Source organism: Vulpes vulpes, chromosome 1 (genome assembly GCF_048418805.1).
Source record: "Vulpes vulpes isolate BD-2025 chromosome 1, VulVul3, whole genome shotgun sequence".
Taxonomy (NCBI): domain Eukaryota; kingdom Metazoa; phylum Chordata; class Mammalia; order Carnivora; family Canidae; genus Vulpes; species Vulpes vulpes.
This window is the reverse complement of record NC_132780.1, coordinates 93,433,416-93,452,044: the sequence shown is the minus strand read 5'-3', so window position 1 is coordinate 93,452,044 and position 18,629 is coordinate 93,433,416. Positions and strand designations below refer to the sequence as shown.

General features: G+C 34.0%; 1 protein-coding gene across 16 annotated transcripts in view; it reads right to left on the bottom strand.

Moving 5' to 3' along the window:
- The window catches only part of AHI1 (Abelson helper integration site 1), a 198,298-nt gene that overhangs the window by 174,975 nt on the left and 4,694 nt on the right, over window positions 1-18,629 (bottom strand). For 10 of the 16 annotated variants that reach the window (XR_011994336.1, XR_003234906.2, XM_025997872.2 and 7 more), the window contains exons 3-6: window positions 17,785-17,852; window positions 15,995-16,119; window positions 8,830-9,395; window positions 5,772-5,953 (exon numbers count right to left, since the gene is read on the bottom strand). Coding sequence is in view for 13 of the 16 variants with exons in the window: in XM_025997872.2 (XP_025853657.1) it covers window positions 5,772-5,953; window positions 8,830-9,395; window positions 15,995-16,119; window positions 17,785-17,794 (883 nt within the window). In the remaining 3 variants the exon portion in view is untranslated. Of the gene's footprint in view, window positions 1-5,771; window positions 5,954-8,829; window positions 9,396-15,994; window positions 16,120-17,784; window positions 17,856-18,629 lie in introns of all 16 variants that reach the window. The other 6 variants (XR_011994335.1, XM_072720387.1, XM_072720354.1 and 3 more) reach the window with 1 other exon arrangement.

Below are 18,629 nucleotides of genomic sequence, written 5' to 3'. Positions count from 1 at the left end.
ATGCAGGAAATGCACCTGACAAAATACGGATGGAATTAAACTATTCTAATGTTCTGGCAGTGTTGGGAAAGCATGTTTTGCTAGGGAATTAATTTGTATTAGACCATAATAAATCAAGAATAAACTTAATGTACTTGAGGATAACAATTAAAAAACTGTAAAAGAATGTATAATTAACAAGTTAATGTAAAAATAAAAAATTTTAAATAACATGATAAAAGACAAGAAGAAAAAGGAATATAAGACAAGAGAATCATACACAAAACAGTGAGATAATAAATATAAGAACACAGAAAGATTGCAAATAAGATTTGCTTTTCACATTTACTGAGGGTCTGCCCCCAAGGAGCTCACAGGCTGGGGGCTGAGATGCCCCCACCCCCGCCATGTTCTAGGGTAGGGGAAGAAAAGAGGTGAAGGCAAAAAAGGTAGGAAATGCAGAGACACTGTGTTCCAAACAAATGGGATGCAAAGTAGGCAGAGGCAAGAAGGCTAGGGGGGTAGGATGGGTGAGAAATGGAGTAATGTCAAGCTCTATCCGAACCTGAAGACATGAGGGCTACCCCTCCTCCACCAAGTTGGCACTAGCTGGCAATGTATTGTGGGTAATGACAAAGAAATGAGGATAGGAAAAACTGTACTATGCAAACTCAAACTGCAAGTAGAGTTTGAGGAAAATAAATTATTAGAGATAAAAAAGAACACTGTATAATGATTGCTCTTATACACTGAATACTTGTGTCCCATAAGATTCATATTCAAATCCTAACTTCCAGTGTGATAGTACTAAGAGGTAGGGCCTTTGGGAGGTGATCAGGTCATGAGGGTAGAGCCCTCATGAATGGGATTAGTGTCTTTATAAAAGGGAGCCCAAAGAGCTACTCTGTTATATGAGGTTATAATGAAAGACATCAGTCTACAACCAGGAAGTAGGTCCTCACCAGACACCAAATCTGTGCGTGCCTTGATCTTGGACTTTTCAGGGTCCAGAATTGTGCAAATAACTGTTTATTGTTTAAGCCATCCAGTCTATGATATTTTGTGATAGCAGCCTAAATGATTAAGACAACTTGGAAGTGTCAATTTAATAGGAAGATATAACAATCCTAAAAATGAGTTTATTCAGTAACAATTTCAAAATATGTATTTTAAAAAACCTAACGGAAATAAAAAGAGACAGAAAAACACAAAATCACAGTGCAAATCTGAATATTTGTCTCAACAAATGGATAGAGTAAGTAGGCCAAAAAACTCAGGATGATGAGCTGGACACAATAAACTTGATCTGATGAACACAGGACACTGCACCCAATGACATCAGAATTCACATTCTTTTCACGTGCACATGGAGTATTTATCAAATTGACCATAAACTGATCATAAAGAAAACCTCAATAAATTCAGAGACTGAAATCATGCACGGTATGTTCTCTGACAACAATAGCAGATAGAAACCAAAACAAAATGGTAACTAGAGAATGACCTCCTGGCTGAGATGAAACAATATACTTCTAAAAATGGGTGATCAAAGGACAAATTGAAACAGAAATTAGAAAATGCTTTTATTGAATGATAAGATACATTAAATGTGGGATGCAGCTAATGTACTTAGATGAGAAGTTCAAGTCTTAAATATGTATAAAGACTGAAATCTTATAAAATCTATCTTGCAAAGCTAGAAACAGCAAATTAAAGAAAACAAAATGAAGAAACCAATATAAATAATCAAATTAGTACACAAATGTACAAAAGATAAAATCAAAGCCAATGGCTGATTCTTTGGAAACTGAAAATCCCGAGACTGGTCAAGAAATTGAGAAAAAACAAATTATCAATATAAGAGACATGCTTTCAGATACTATAGCAAACAAAATTTGAAAATGCAGATTAAATGATCAAATTCCTCAAGAAATACAGTCTCTCAGGCTGACAGAAGATAAAGAAAATATGAAGAATGATATTTATTATAGAAACTAAATCTTATTTAAAATTCTTCCCACAAAGAAATCTTGGCCTAAAAGGTTTCATTAGTAAATTCTTTCAAACATTTATGGAAGAAATAACACCAGTTTATACAAATGTTTCCACAGAACTGAGAATGATGAAAAATTTCCCAATTGTTTTTAAGATTATCAAAAAACCTTGATATCAAAAACTGGGTATTTCAAGAAAGAAAAAGTACAAATCATTCTCTCTCATGACCCCAGATAAAAAATCCTAAACAAAGTATCAGCAAATCGAATCCAGTAATAGATTAAAAAAAAAAAAAAAAATATATATATATATATATATATATATATATATATATATATATATTTAGAGAGAGAGAGAGAGAGAGAATACATCATAATCAAGCAGCAGGTCCCTCTAATCGCTGCCAGGAACACAAAGATAGCTTAATATTCAAATAACAATGAACTACATTAATAGAAAAAAATGGTGAAAATTTAAATAACCAAGTTGAAAGATACAAAAAAAGAACGTAGTAAAATTCAGTATCTTCATGATTTTAAAAAACCATTAGCCAATTAGAATACAAAGTAACTCATAAACTTGATAAAGATATTTACAAAAAAGCCCACAGCAAACATTACACTATGCAGTGAATTAATGGAAGCTTTTCCCCAAGGTATTTAACACTATAATGGAAGTACTAGCCAGTGTTTTGAGGAAAGAAAAGATATAAGGACTAAAAAAGGCACAATGAAACAATCATTATTAACAGATGATATGACTGTGTATGTAAAAATTCAAACAATGAGCTCTTAGAAGTAATAAATAAATTTAGTCAGAACACTGGATACAATGTTAATTTTTTAAAACTCAATTCCATTTCTCTTTGCATATATTTTTATGCATGTATGCAAACATACCTATCAGCAACAAACAAAATAAAAATTTAAAAAACGATGCCACTTATGACAGCTTTAAGAAACATCAAATACCTAGGAATAAATCTAAGGACAGACTCTTCTAAAACCTGAAATATTACCAAGATAAACTGGAGATGTAAATAAATGGAGGTGCATACCAATTTCATGGATGGCAAGAATTAATACTTTGTAAAGATATCAAGTCTATCTAGGTATTTGTTGAATTGTGAATCTCTTCTGATTCACCTAATCTGAATCAAAATAACTGTGGGGGTTGAGGAAGGAAGAGGGAGAAATGAGAAGCTGCTTTTAAAATTCATATGGAAATGCAGAGGGCAAAGGATAGCCCAGGTAATGCTAAGAAGAAAAAACTGCTGGAATACATACATAACTGAATAGTGAGATCTATCATAAACTATAGTAATTAAATCATAGTTGTGTTGATACGAACAGTCTAATGTAACAGAATAGAAACTGATCCATTCCCATAGTCATGTTACTTCTGATAACAGTGACACTGCCATACCGCGGAAAAAAAGACGCTCTCTTGTGTAGATGGTATTAGATCAATTACACATTCACAGCAGAAAAAAAAGGGTTTTAACTACTACCTCTCTCTCACCATACACAGGGATCAACTGCAGATGAACTGCAGAGCTAATTGTGAAATGCAAAACAAAAAAACTTAGAAATAATACATACAAAAACATCTTCATGACTTGGGAAAGATTTCTTACATCACAGAAAACACTTGGCATCAAAGGAAAAAATGGATAAATAGGGCTATTATCAAATTTTAGAATTCTGCTTTTCAAAAGAATTCAGTAATAGTAAAACCCAGAGTGGGAAAATGTCTGCAATATATATCTATATGTATTCGTATCTGAGAAAAAACTGATGTCTAGTTATATAAAACATTCTCATAAATTATAAAAGACAATTCTATTTCTTAAAAACACACACAGAAGACAAATTTACAAATAAATCCAAGCAGAAAGTAAACATGAAAAAAATGCTCACAATGGAAGCCCTCAAACACTGCTAATAAAATTAACTGGTACACCAACTCCAGAAAATGGGAAGAATTTATTAAAGTGAAAAATACTCATAATCTCTGACAGCGACTTTCTCCTAAGAAGATGCCCAACAAAATAAATACAAAATAGGAATACTTTCGAAGTTTTTTTTTTTTTTTGATGCTAGATTTAAGGAATCACAGCCATGTTCCCAATTTCCAATTTAACAATTTATTAATTGTTAATAAATTATTAATTGTATTAACAATTTCCCATGTCCCATTTTCCAAGCTGTGTCCCACCTGTTAGTAGTTCTAAAAGACACAAGAATTTCATAAAGGATTCTATGCTAAAAAAATAGATATCCAACAAAAATGTATATATATGCTCACTAAAAGACATAACTAGAATATACTAGCTTTATCTGTAATCATCTAAAACTACAAACAGCTTAAATGTCCATCAGTACAATCAGTGAATTATTGCAGTATATTCACACAATGGATACCTATACAGTGCAAAAGCAGAACTGATAATAAGCTCAACTACATACAACACAGTATAAAAATCTCACAGAAACAATTTTGAGTGAAAGAAGCCAGGTGCAAAGAGCACAGTATTTCTGCTTCTATTTACATTAAAGTAGAAAACCAGGCAAAAATAAGCTGTGTTAGAAGTCGAGATAATGTTTACTCCCAAAGGGCAATGAATGTGAAGGGGATTGAAGGGGTTTTTGTTCATGATGTTGTTTCTGGATTTGAATGACAATTTCATAGGCGTGTTCAGTTTGTGAAAATCCACTAAGTGGATTTGTGGTATAACTTGTAATACGTACACTTTCCTTTATGTATATCACACTTCAATAAAGGTTTTACAAACACGTAGTAATGAACCACGAAGCATCATCAATAGCATATCCAATGAATAACTACCATAAATTCTAAAATTGCCTATTTTGGTCCCAATTTTTTCACCAATTAGATGGAAATTGGGAAGGAAAAGATGTAAAAAATAGGGAAAATGCAATAACAGAGAAAAATAAGAGGATGAAAGAAATGAGTAAAGAGGAAGATAGAAAGCAAGGATGGGGGAAGGAAAGCAGGAAGGAAAGACAGAAGCTGAATTAGGCTGAGGAAGTGGCAAGGCAATCATGTGTGACAGATTACACACCTGAAATATTTACTGGCTGTTGTTGCCCATTTACAGCTTTTGACAAATATGAGTCTTAATTATATAGGGATTCTAAACTCAATGGCATAAAAAAGAAATCTGCACAACGGCAACTACAAAGTTAATGTCATTCTAGGGTTCAGTTAAATTAAGTCAAGAATTAGAGATGACTTAAGTAATATTAACTCACCACAGAGACCCACAGTTACAAAGAAATGAATGATTTATTATACGTGAATCCAAGAACAAATGCCAAATATAGCTGACCTTTGAACAATTCTCGGGTTGGGGCGCCAAACCCCTGCATGTTTGCAAATCTGTATTTAACCTCTAACTCCCCAAAACTTTACTAACAGCCTATTGGTCACCAAAAGCTTTACTGATAACCTAAACAGTCAATCAACACATATTTTGCATGTTATGTGTATTACATACCGTATTCTTACTCTAAAAGCAAGTCAGAGAAAAGAAAATGTTATAAGAAAGTCCTAAAGAAAATACATTTATATAGTACTGTACTTATTTATTGAAAAAAAATCTGTGTAAGTGGTTGTGGAGAGTTCAAATCCATGCTGTTCAAGGGTCAACTGTATTCTATTCTGGATTTCTAAAATTATAGTCTTTGGGACTAGATTTTTAGTTTTAAGGATTCACCTAAAATCAAGTTATTTCTACCAAGTCACACATTTTTCTCTTAATTTGGATAACAAACCTGATTTAGCCTTCTTTTTCTTTTTTTTTGATTTGCATTTTGTGTCATCTTGCATGCTGTCTTCTACATTGTCTTCCACAGAGCTTATTTTACCATCTTGATGAGAATCTGAGGTAACTGTTCTAACTGGAGATCCCTTCTTTTGTTCACCTTCAACTGTGTCATTGGAGATGTTCGATATACTGTAAATACAATCCAAATACAAAACATTACAAATACATTCTTCTTCTTAATGATGCAGCAAAGTGAACAGTTAAGGATAATCCTAAAATCAGTATTACTTCTTGTTAGGGATACATTATTATCATTAAAATGGTGACATGTCAAATTAGGTATCAATGGGTATTATTTTATATTTGGTGATGAGTTATATACCCATGAGTCAAATTAAACTTGAGCTCTAAACTCCCAGAAAAGATGAAATTGTATTTTATGAGCAATAGACCTGTTTTTCTGTAGAACTGATGAAAACATCCTCAACTTTGCTGCTAAGCAAATGATTAATGAATTTCTAAATCATTTAAAAGCAAAAAAGTATTCTAAGTTTGTTCTGCTTTCAAGAGGCTTCAGATATTCAACTTTTTATTTCTAGGTAACATGTAATTGCTTGTGCTTTCCAGTGGCTGGTATGCCACTACATTTTCAGAAGGCTATTACTGAAATGAAAATGCATCACATGAACTAATAAATGGTATGGGATAGCAGCATAGAGTTATTATACTCAGTGGTAGAGAGAAACCAGTCTATTAAAGTTTGTAATTTGGGATCCCTGGGTGGCGCAGCAGTTTGGCGCCTGCCTTTGGCCCGGGGCGCAATCCTGGAGACCCGGGATCGAATCCCACGTCAGGCTCCCTGCATGGAGCCTGCTTCTCCCTCTGCCTGTGTCTCTGCCTCTCTGTCTCTCTCTGTGTGACTATCACTAATAAATAAATAAAATCTTTAAAAATAAATAAATAAATAAATAAAGTTTGTAATTATCAAGTAAAAAATCTGTATCTAAATGAAAAACTCACTTCTAATATAATCATATTTTTAAAAAAGAGGTTGAGAAATAAAAATATTAAAGAAATATTTCAAAATATTTGAAAGCTAAGCTATTTTATCACATCACCAAATACTATTATTTAAAGAGAACTACCTTTCGCATGCCACAGTCACGGAACCCATGGTTTTACTTAAAATTCATGAACATTTAATAGTGAGTATGGCTTAACAGTTCGTAACAGATATGACAGCTCTAAGATTGATTTATGGTATACTGTAGCAAGTGGCCTCTAAGATGGCCTTCAATGATCCACCTCCTACCATTAGTATCTTTGTCTAACCCTTTCCCCCTTGATTGTGGGCTGGGTCTGGTGACCCACTTCTTATAGACAAAATATGACAAAAGTAATGGATGCCACTTCCAAGCCAAGATTAGGTTCCATTAAGACTGACTTCTCTCTTTCTCTCAGCTCTCTGAGAAAGCAAGTGGCCATATTGTGAGTAGCCCCTATGGAGAGGTTCATGTGGCAAAGAACCGATGATGTCTCTGGCCAAAAGTTAGTCAGAACCTGAGACCTGCCAAGCACCAAAGGAGTGAGTTTAGAAGTGGATCTTCCAAGTGTTCCAACATCTCTGTCACCTGCAGATCCTCCTCCAGCCAAGCCTTAAGATGACTATACCCCCACTGACATCCTGAAAGTAGCTGAGTCAGTGGTACCCACTTAAGCCATGCTCAGATTCCTGATCCACAGAAACTGTGAGACAATAAATGTTCATTGTTTTGCTAAGTTCTGGAGTTTTCTTATGCAGTAACAGATGGTTAATGCATATATGAACACGTTCATATAGCAACTCTTTGCTCTCCTTTTTGTTATCACTGGTAGTCTAGCTTTTAGTAAGAGGAATTATTATTGTTTGTATTTATGTATGTATGTATTTATTTATTAATGAGAGGCACAGAGAGAGAGGCAGACATAGGCAGAGGGAGAAGCAGGCTCCTCGCATGGAGCTCAATGTGGCACTCGATCCCAGGACCCTGAGATCTCGCCCCAAGCCAAAGACAGACAGATGCTCAACCACTGAGCCACCCAGGTGTCCCAGGGGAAATTATTTTTAGATGAGGACTTTAAAGGAAACTGTCCCCAAACACTGGGAAATAACCAAATATAGAATATTCCTACCTCAAGTTATTTACATAAATGTAGATTACAGAAAGCAAAGTTAAAGACATTTTTTATCTTGTTTTCCCCAGAGATATATATAAATATGAATATGATCACAGAAGTGCTCACATTACATATACTAACATATATGTATAAGCATCATATACATAAAAAGACTAGAATACCAAAATGCTTATGATTACCTTTGGATGCTTAGGTTACTTTACCTTCTTCTTTGTGTCTTTGTTGTATGTTCTATAATAAGCAAATATTTGTATAATAAAGGAAAAACACCTAATTCATATAACCAAATAGGCATTTATAATTCAAAAGAGAGAAATACATTGGGTTTCTATTATTTAATAACCAGATCTAAATAAGTATTTATTTTTTAAAGATTTCATTTTTTTATTCATGAAAGGCAGAGAGAGAGAGACAGAGAGACACAAGCAGAGGGAGAAGCAGGCTCCCTGAAAGGAGTCTGATGTGGGACTTGATCCCACACCCTCGGATCACGACATGAGCCAAAGGTAGACACTCAACCACAGAGCACCCAGGCATTCCAGAGAATAAGTATTTAAGGGTAGAGACCCTAGAACAAGACTGCTAAGGTTTTAGTTTTAGTTCAGCTTCTTGCTGGTTCTGTGACTTAAATCCTTCAAGTTTCCTTATCTGCAAAATAGGGTGATAGTATTCCTCACGTTGTTACAAGGAATAAATGAGTTAATTCTTGTAAAGCATTTAGCACATACTAAAGTGCAATGGAAAAGGTAACTGTTATTATTGTACTGGCAATGTATCCACAAGAAAGACTAAAAATTTTCTTAGTGTAACTATAGACATCACTCAAAAGCTGAGAATGTGAGTGTTTTTTTTAAAGAGGACACTTCATATTTTTCAATGCAAAGTACCTTGTTTCAGCTTTAGATGAAATTGGAACTTTCTTTTTTTTCTTTATTTTTTTCTCACTGTTCAATTTGCCATCATGCAATGAAGAAGCAGTATCTAGGGGAAAGTAAGTCAACTGTTCTTTGAGTTTCTTTCTTATTTTCTTCTTAATCTCCTTTGCCATTTCTTCAGCTACTTGGAGCTGGTATACTTGCATCAGTTCTTCTTCCTCATCTACATTATTATTTTCTCTTTCTTCATCTGCCTTCTCGCTCTTCTGATGAGCAACCCCTGGCTGTGACTTGGTTCGTGCTTTCTGATGTGTGGAATCCACTTTCTTCATGGGAGTTTCCAGTTCCATTCCTTGTGCAGTCATCTGGAGTACCGTTTTAATAACTTTTTTACTTGTCTTCCATTGCCTGTCTTCCTCTACAGTAACGTCATCTGGATTTTCAGGTGTTGACTGGGAATTCCTTAGTTTGCTTTTAGTGCCTGGCATGCTCTTCTCTAGGTTAGTAGTGTTTGAAGAACTGACATCGTCACTTTTAGTTTCTTTACTTTTCTGAAGATTGCTTCTAACAGTATCAAGCTAGGAAAAGAAGACATAGTGACAAAGCTTCAGCCAAGCACAATTCAGTGATATAAAACACAATGATCACAGTTCAGTGTGTACTACTGGGAAAATCATTTCATTTTTTACTTGAACATACTGATACCATTCTAGACTGTCTCATTAGCACTATCCTAGTTTATTCTCTTGGCATTTGATTCGTAATTTCTGAGAGTAACTTCAGATTAAATGAGATCATTAACATGGGGAAAAATACTTAATGACTTTCTAGAAGTGAGTAAATTGCCCAAATCTCAAATGTTATTTTTCTCTTTGGCAGAATGATCCATAATTTAATTATAAGATATTTGAGAAATTGCTAAAAGAGCCAGAGTTAAAGGACTTCAGGTTCCCCAAAAGAAAACACACCCACGTCATTTATCTTAATTCATAATCACATTCTAAAATCAAAAGTCTGTAGTTTAGAATTATCCTACAATTAATCCAAATACATCACCGAAAATGCTGCCAAATATTATAAAATTATGTTAAATCACAGACTAAACACACCTGGATATCTTTCTCTAATCAAAATTATTTTAAATGAGATATTTTAAATAAAAATGCTAGAAATCAAAGAGGAATGTTACTAGTAATAAAATAAATATTTTGAGAAATTTCCCGAGGATAAAAATATAGTCAGGATTAGATTAAGAAATTAGTAGGGATCCCTGGGTGGCACAGCAGTTTAGCGCCTGGCTTGGTAGTAAATCATACATTCCACATCACTGTACTGATGTTTTTATTAGTTTTTAAATATCCAGCTTTTGGTTGTTTTCATTTCCTTTCTCTTGCTAACAACTTTATGGGATGATTTATAAATTTCCAAATGGCTTATAAATTTTCAATTTTGTTATTTCTAGTTTTGTTGTACTATAGTTAAAAAATCTATTTTATGGACTTTAATATTTCAAGGATTAGATAATGACTGAATTTTGAAGTGCTCCAAATACATCTGTTCATGTTCTATTATCTCTTTGCTCATCCTTTTGTCTTTCTTTTTTTAAGCAGGAGGAAATCAAACAAGTTTAATAATATGCATCTTTGCTTCAGTTTGTTTTTTAAATCAGCTTTACTGAGATACAACTTATCATATAAACAACATACAACATATACAACATACAACATATAAAACATACAACATACAACATACAACATATAAAATTCACCAATTTTAAGTACAGAATTAAATGAATTTTGGTAAATTTGGTAAATTTTGGTAAATACAACCACTACCATAATCACGATGTTAAACATTTCCATCATCCCACACATTCTTGTACAAAGTCAACCTCTAGTCCTCCATGCCCTAATCCCACTCAAGCATTCATCTGCTCTCTATGAAGGTAGTTTTGTCTTGTCTAGAATTTCACATACATGGAATCCTACAGTATAACCGGTTTCTGTGACTGGTTTACTTGGGATATCTTTTATCCCTTATAAGATCAGAGTATCTTTCCACACTGGAAGACTGAATCAGCTACTTCTATTTTCCTATTTTTAATGTTTATTAATTTAGACTTTTACATTTAACTTTTTAAGATGTCTGAAATGTAATTTGGTGTGTGCAATAAAATGAGGCTCTAACTGACCTTTTCCCTCCGAAGCAAAAGCAACTACAATCAGCCCTAAACAACATGGGTTTGAACTGTGTGGGTTCACTTACGTGTGAATTTTTTTTATAATGCATACCATACAGTACTATAAATGTATTTTCTCTTATGATTTTCTTAACATTTTCTCTAGCTTTCTTGTAAGAATACTGCATATAATACATGTAACATATAAAATATGTGTCAATGGACTGTTTGTTATCAGTATCTAGTCAATAGGAGACTATTAGCAGTTAAGTGTTGGGGAAGTCAAAAATTAGAAGAATTTCAACTGAAACCCCTGCTGTTCAAGAGTCAACTACATACCAATACTAGTTCTTGTATTATAACTTCTTGAAACATCTGGAAAAGCTACACTTCCCTCACTTTCTCTTTCAAATTTTTTAATCTTCCTTTTTTATTCTTCTGCATAACTTTAGTCTCATTTTGTCAACTGAAAAAAGTAGTCTACTGGAGACTGCTAATGCTGGGCCAACCTTAAAAGAACCAGCATATATAAAGTTCAAGCTTTCTGAAATACCTACTAATACAGAATCTGTATTTTCAAACAATTTATTTTTAAGATCTTGCAGGACTTTTGCGGCTTCTATATATGAAATCTTTATTTTCTGTCCCGCAGTATTTTTTCTGATTCATGGTTTCTAGGCTGTTAACAGATGATTTTTGTATACTTAACCTTGTTCACTTTCAATTGATTCACACAGGTTTTCTCAGAACATTACTATTTGGACTATCAATAATAAGCACTTACCCCCTAGCTAAGAGTCACACATTTGTTCACGCTACCACTGGCATATCGGGGAAGCAGCACCAATCAACTGTCATGAATAAAGTTCTGGAGTTATAAGGATCTGGATTCACTATTATTGGTTATAAGATCCTGGGTAAGTTCCTTGACCTCTCTGTGCCCCAGTTCTCCAAGCTGTACTCCCCATGACAGGATTCTTTCATGCAGAGCACTTCGCATAGTCCCTGGCATGCAGTAGGGACAAATATCAGGTGAAGAAAATCTCTAACATTATTTACATTTCTTGTCTAATTATATTTACTAAAACTTCAAGAATATTAATTATGGGTGAAAAGAGATCTTTCCTTATGGATCCTGATTTTAAAGGAAGTACTTGTTGGTGAAGTGTCTATAGGTTCATCCAGGGACTATCCTCTCTTCTCAAAGGGGATTCTGGGAACTCCCAAAATCATCTACAATAATACCTCAGAGAGTACATAAGTGGTAACACTTATGTGAACACCAAATTATTTTTTTAAAAAATCATTAATATTCTTTTCCAAGTAAAATATTATGGCTTTTCCCCTTATTTTTATACGATCATATGGTTTTTATTCAACTTATTTGTACTGATTTACTGATGTTGAATGATTGCCCATTTTTAAGATATTCTTTTTCTTTTAAAAGATTTATTTGAGAGAGCAAGAAAGAGAGAGCACAAACAGGGTGAAGGGTAGAGGGAGAAGCAGACTCCTTGCTGAGTAGGGAGCCCCATGCAGAGCTCAGAGCTCGATCCTGGGACCCCAGAATCATGACCTGAGCTGAAAGCAGACACTTAACTGACTGAGGCACTCAGGTGCCCCAAAATATTTTTTTTAATTACTTTTTTTTTTTTTTTTTTAAAGAGAGAGAGAATGTGTGTGCATGTGGGGGTTGGGGAGTGATGGCAGGCAGAAGGAGAGAGAGAATCTTAACCAGGCTCCATACCCAACAGAGAGCCTGACTCAGAGTTTGACATGGGGCTCATCTCATGATCCTAAGTGACACTCAGGAACCGAGTGAACCACCCAGGGAACACTAAGAGTTTATTCTTAAATTTCTTCTTTCATTACTTTGTTTCTTTAAAAAAAATCTGTTATTTTTTCTTGACCTCTGATGACTTTGATAATATAATATCTATTATATCTATTATTATAATAGTATAACATAATAATAATATAATAATCTATTTTACATATTATTTGTTTCACTTATTTTAAACTCCAAAATGAAGTAACTTCTGACTACACTTTAGGTAAAAGTACTACTTATAGAACTTTCTCTGCAAGCTAGGAAACCTTTGCTCAATGTTTGAGAACAATGTTTCTGTTTTTTCACATTATCATATGTACATTATCTAATATAAATCTTCAGTAATTATTTTTGGCAAAAATAATAAAGTTCTATATGTTTAGCTGGTCTCAAAAGACTCTGCAAATGTATTTTCAGATCATAAGTTCTCTATTCTTAAATGCTTAATTTTGATTCCTCTTTCTGGAAATGATACTATATACTCAAATAATACACCTTCAATTGTATTCTTAACTCCTGTAGTAATTCTCTGTTAATTTCCATGTTCACTACTGACCTCACAAACAAATGACACTTAGGTGGCCAGATTTCTTGTGACACAATTTTTTCCCTCAATATTATGTAGATATTGCTTTATTTAGATTTAGGGTTTCCTAAGAGAAGCCAGAAATGTACCAGATGTTTCTTTTTCTGTTGAGATACTTGCAAAATTAATTTTTCTCTTGAAATTAAAAAATTCTAAATATAGTTTTCATCTCATAAATTTTACCTAAAATGCAAGATAGACTCATCTCTTCCTACATCTTTCTGCTAATCATGCTCCTTCTACTGTTTCTGCTCCATTAACACCATATGGAAATGTAGGTCAAGTATTTCTTTCTATATGTCCTCATTACTTATTTCATTTTAATTTTTAGCCATTTTTTCTCATGAAGAATGCCTCAAATTTATCTTCCTTACCACTAATTAGATTTTTCCATGGAACCAATTCTACTATTTTAGGCCTAAGATACAGTTTTTAAAAAGCAACTAAAGGCAGAATATGGAGAGACTGTGGTTTTAAATCCCACTCTATTTCTGGTTATATGGCTCTGGCAAACCTACATCTTTGTTAAGTGGTTTTTCTGTTCTGATGGTTATAAAACCTCTCAAGCAAAATAAGAGCCCCAAAACCTACATTTCATGATTAACATGAGAATCAGATATAGCACTTGGGAAACTCTTATCAGAGTGCCTAACAGATTGCTGAAAAACAATAAGGTGGATCTGCCATTATTATGAATTCTGTTATTACAGCCTTTTCCTTGCTTCCTTTTCTTATTTCAGCCTGGTTCCCTTCCAGTCTCAGCCTGTCTGTACGTGTTTTTGTTCTGAAAAGGTCCCATCTCTCCATACGTTATTCAAAGAGGTCCTACTGGGTTGTGGTTAAGAGAGTGAGTTCTGTAGTCAAACTGTTAAGAGTTTGAATTCTAGTTCTGCCACTAACTATGCAAATTTAGGCAAGTTACTCAACCTCTTTGTGATCCAGTTTCCTCAACTATAAATGGAGATAAAACCTCATATTTTGTTGTTTGTATTAAAAATTAGTGAATATATATAGAATGTTTAGAAATTCTTGAAAGATAGAAAGCACTGTTATCTAGTAAATAAAAGCAGGTATTCCTCCTCAGATTTTTAAAGTAAATCATTTAAAAAATATTTTGTGTTTCTCTAAGTCCTCCAGGAACATTCCCTTCTTTTGAGCTGAAAAATCTCTTCCTCAATAATTTTACCTAGGATACTTATCCCTGAATTAAAAAAAAAAAAGTTTGCATGGCGTGCTATGTACCTAAAAAGTCTGGGTAGATTATGTCGAGTCACCTCACACTTGTGTACTCTGAACATCTAAAGTGGACAATAGGTAAATGGCTGGCTCTCCTGCCCAGTTTTTGGTTATCCATTTAATTGAGCATTCCTGGCCTAAACTCACAAAGCCCAGTGCTAACAGTAAGAGAAAATACGAGGTTCTACTTTGAGTCCATAAAAAACCCTCAACTGTTTCCAGGGTTCTTTCTGATTTTGTCTAATGTATACCACCTTATCAAAAGGGAGGGCAGAAAAAATATGCAATGTTTCATCCACCATCTGCCACCATAGTCACACTGATACCACCAAAAGCACATTCTATAAAAGGGCAGCATCTACCATGGGAAACCTAATCTGCCCCATTCCGTCGGTAGTTCTAAATTGGTATGCCATAGTAAACAGCTGTACTATGACCTTCTCACGTGTGTGCAGCCGGATTCTGGCCAATGTCAGTACTTATTTTTGCCTCGCTTAGAATATGTACTATCGTGTTGATGGCTGCCTGGAAGAATATTAGAAGAGGTCACATGGCAAAATTCAGAACAGTGTAAAATTTGCTACAAGTAAAATATAAGTTATAAATAAGTCATAAAACTCTTGCCAAAGAATACCATGTACTAATTACCAGAGCATGCATGAAATTATTTGTGCCTGTTGTGTGTGTGTGTGTGTGTGTGTATAACAGATTATGGTCAAAGGAGTACAAGTTTCAAGTAATACAGTGAAACAGGTATGAAGAGTACATTGTGGGTACCATTACAGACTTTCTATAATACTCTGGAATCAGGATGTAGTCAATTGCTGATTTGTTTAGTACTGCTCTGAGTTCTGCATTTTTAAATCTTCAAGTGTGCTGCCAAAAAGTCTATCATTTGAAAGTGTGTCTCAAGTATAAAAGGATAATTATTGCCTTAAGATTCCATTGATTTCTCCTGGTTCTGCTGAGTAGACTCAGATGAGTAAGTCTAAATAAAGATAAGCCACTGAATATCTTAAGTAAGATATTACTCCCTATATTCATCACAATTCTGGGTTGAAAATCTTAATTTTCTTTAAAAATGTGTAATACGTTGGCCAGTTGAGTTTGCCCATTCTCTCACCACTCTCATCAGTTTGTATATGTTATTCCTGTAGGATCACCACTGAAAACTGAACTCAGTGCCCTAAGAGTCATGTGGATTCTAACATGAGCTTTATTTTACCATGTGCTATCGACTATGAGACAGATTTATCAATTTCCAAAGTTCCTCAGAGGTTTAATATAAAAGTCATAATTTCATGCAGATATGTAAGTCATCATTATCAAATGATCAACTACTTACTGCAATTTTTTCTCCAGATTTGCCAATTTTTTTCTTCAGTTTTTTTCTTTCTTGAATGAGATCATGGTGGGTCTTAAGCAATTCCTCAAAGCAAACTCTGGTTTTTACTTTGGCTTCACTCTCCACTGCAAAGATAAAGACTCATCATTTTCTAAACAACTCTATTATAGCATATACCTCCATAATTATTATGTTAAAGAACACAGTCTTGTAGATACCTGCATGAGTTCTTTAGCTACCTTAGAACTGACCGATCCTTCCATCTTTTAAAATTTTTTTTTAAAGATTTTATTTATTTATTCATGAGAGACACCGAGGGGGGGGGGGGGGCAAAGGGAGAAGCAGGCTCCCTGCAAGGAGCCCAGTGTGGGACTCCATCCAGGATCCCAGCCAGGATCTTGCCCTGAGCCAAAGGCAGACACTCAACTGCTGAGCCACCCAGGCATTCCCTCGGGCTTTCCTTCTTAAAAAATGTTTCTTTTGGTTTTGGTGACACCACACTCACCTGTATCCCTCTTACTTTTGGGCCATTCTCTCTAAAAGTTTCTATTACTAACTTTCTACTTGTGATGTATGGAGGCATCTACTACTGTTATGTGGCCTTACCCAATTTACTTAACTCTAAATTTCATCTTCGTTATCTGTAAAATCAGAATAATCCTATGTTAAAGATCATTTGTGTGAAGAATAGCTAACACTTACCTAGTCAATAATCAGCATTTAAAAAATAAGAAAAGCTGAAAAGTTATTTTTTCTTTTAAAACTTAAGTCAGATCATGTTATTTCCTTGTTCAAGACCTTGTGAGTTTCTCATTTCACTTAGAACTAAATGAGTCCTTCATATGCCTTACAGGGTTCTCACTTCCTGGCCTGCCTACCTCTACAGCTTGAAATCAAGAGAAACAGCCCCTTAGGATCCCTATATTCGGGCCATACTGCCCTTCTCACTCCTTCACCAGAATAAGCACTCTCCCATGTGAAGCTGCTTCTACTTGATGCAAACTTCCTTTAAACTTCTCAGCTACCTGGTGTTAAGCTGCTTGTTCAAATATTGCCTCTAAAGTGGAACATTTCCTCACAACCTCATCTAAATCTCCCCATGCCTCAGATAGCAGTTTTTTCTTTATAACACCTAATCCAACTTGAAACTGTATAATTATTTGTGTATCTATACAAATAAATATATTGTCTCTGTCTCTCCCACTGTACTAGCTACCATCCCTACTATCATGAGATCTAGCACAGAGTACCTACTCAATAAATGCTGAATGAATGGGTGATTGCCCCAGAGCAGGTGTTGGCAAATTACGGCCTGCAGGGCAGTCACCTACTTTTTACATGAAAGTTTACTGAAATACAGCCATATCCACTCTTAAGAATTCTTATCGATGTTTCCATGCTTCAATGGCAGAGATGAGCAGTTACGGCAGAGAATAAAACTAAAATATTTACTAGATTTCCTTTTAGGAAAGTTTGCCAATACCTGCTCTAGAGTAAAACATCTATTTTGATGATAAAGAATACAAACTAGCCATATGTTGTAATGATTATTTCCCTTATCCAGGGGAGTCCTAAACTGCCATCCATTAAATACCTACTAACCTTAATACTAATATCTAACATTTAATAGAAAATTGATAAAAAAATAAATAGAAAACTGACAATATCTAAATGTAGTATTTGGTTAATATATTCATGAAGAGGTCAAAGAACTCCTTGAAATAATTCAAAGTTTAAAATAAATAAATAAATAAAATGTATTGCATATATAAATTTCATAAAAGTCTTACCAGTGGGCATATCTCAGCTTTATGGAGAGCACTGAATTATAATGTAAAGCACTGCCTCAATCAGGATCCTACTAATACAAAGAGAATTTATTTGTAGCATGGAATTTACAAATAAAAATTATATAACATTCTTCACACAAGATTATGTGATGATTCATATACTACATAAGTTTATACCAATAAAGTTCTCTTAACCCAGTCTTATGCAAATGAATTAAATATATTTGAATCAATTTAGAACTGAAAAAGGGTAAAGAAACCTGGATCGTATTTGAATAAGATATTTATATATTTGAAACAAAAACTTTTTAAAAACCTTGAAAGGCAATAAATACGTACTTGGTATGTTAATGCCGTTTTACAAGTGTTTTAAGTAAAGATTATACACTACAATGTACTTTTAAGAAAACAAACTCCACCCCAAAATTGACTTTTCCAAGAACATATGCTATTATATTAATAAGATATGCTTGTGGGTAGCATACTCACAGATAATAAATTTAAACATTTTTGTACCTGCCATTAAAAGTTTTGCAACAACAGAAAAGGTTAAAAGTACAAGCATTTGTACCATCTTCCTCAAATAAATATCTGAGTGTGTATTATTATATACCAGACCCAGGGATAAATTCAGGATATATACTCTTTAATTTCCAATCTTACTTAGTGATGAGGGTGCATATCCAAAACAAACATATTAACTTCCACATTAGAACACATTTTTAGGAGTAAAACTGAAGATTGTAAAAAAAATAAGAAAAACATAATTTGAGTTGGCTCAGCAATTATCAGTTAAGGCTTTGGCTCCTTGGGGATCAACATTCATCTTCCTCCAATATTATGGG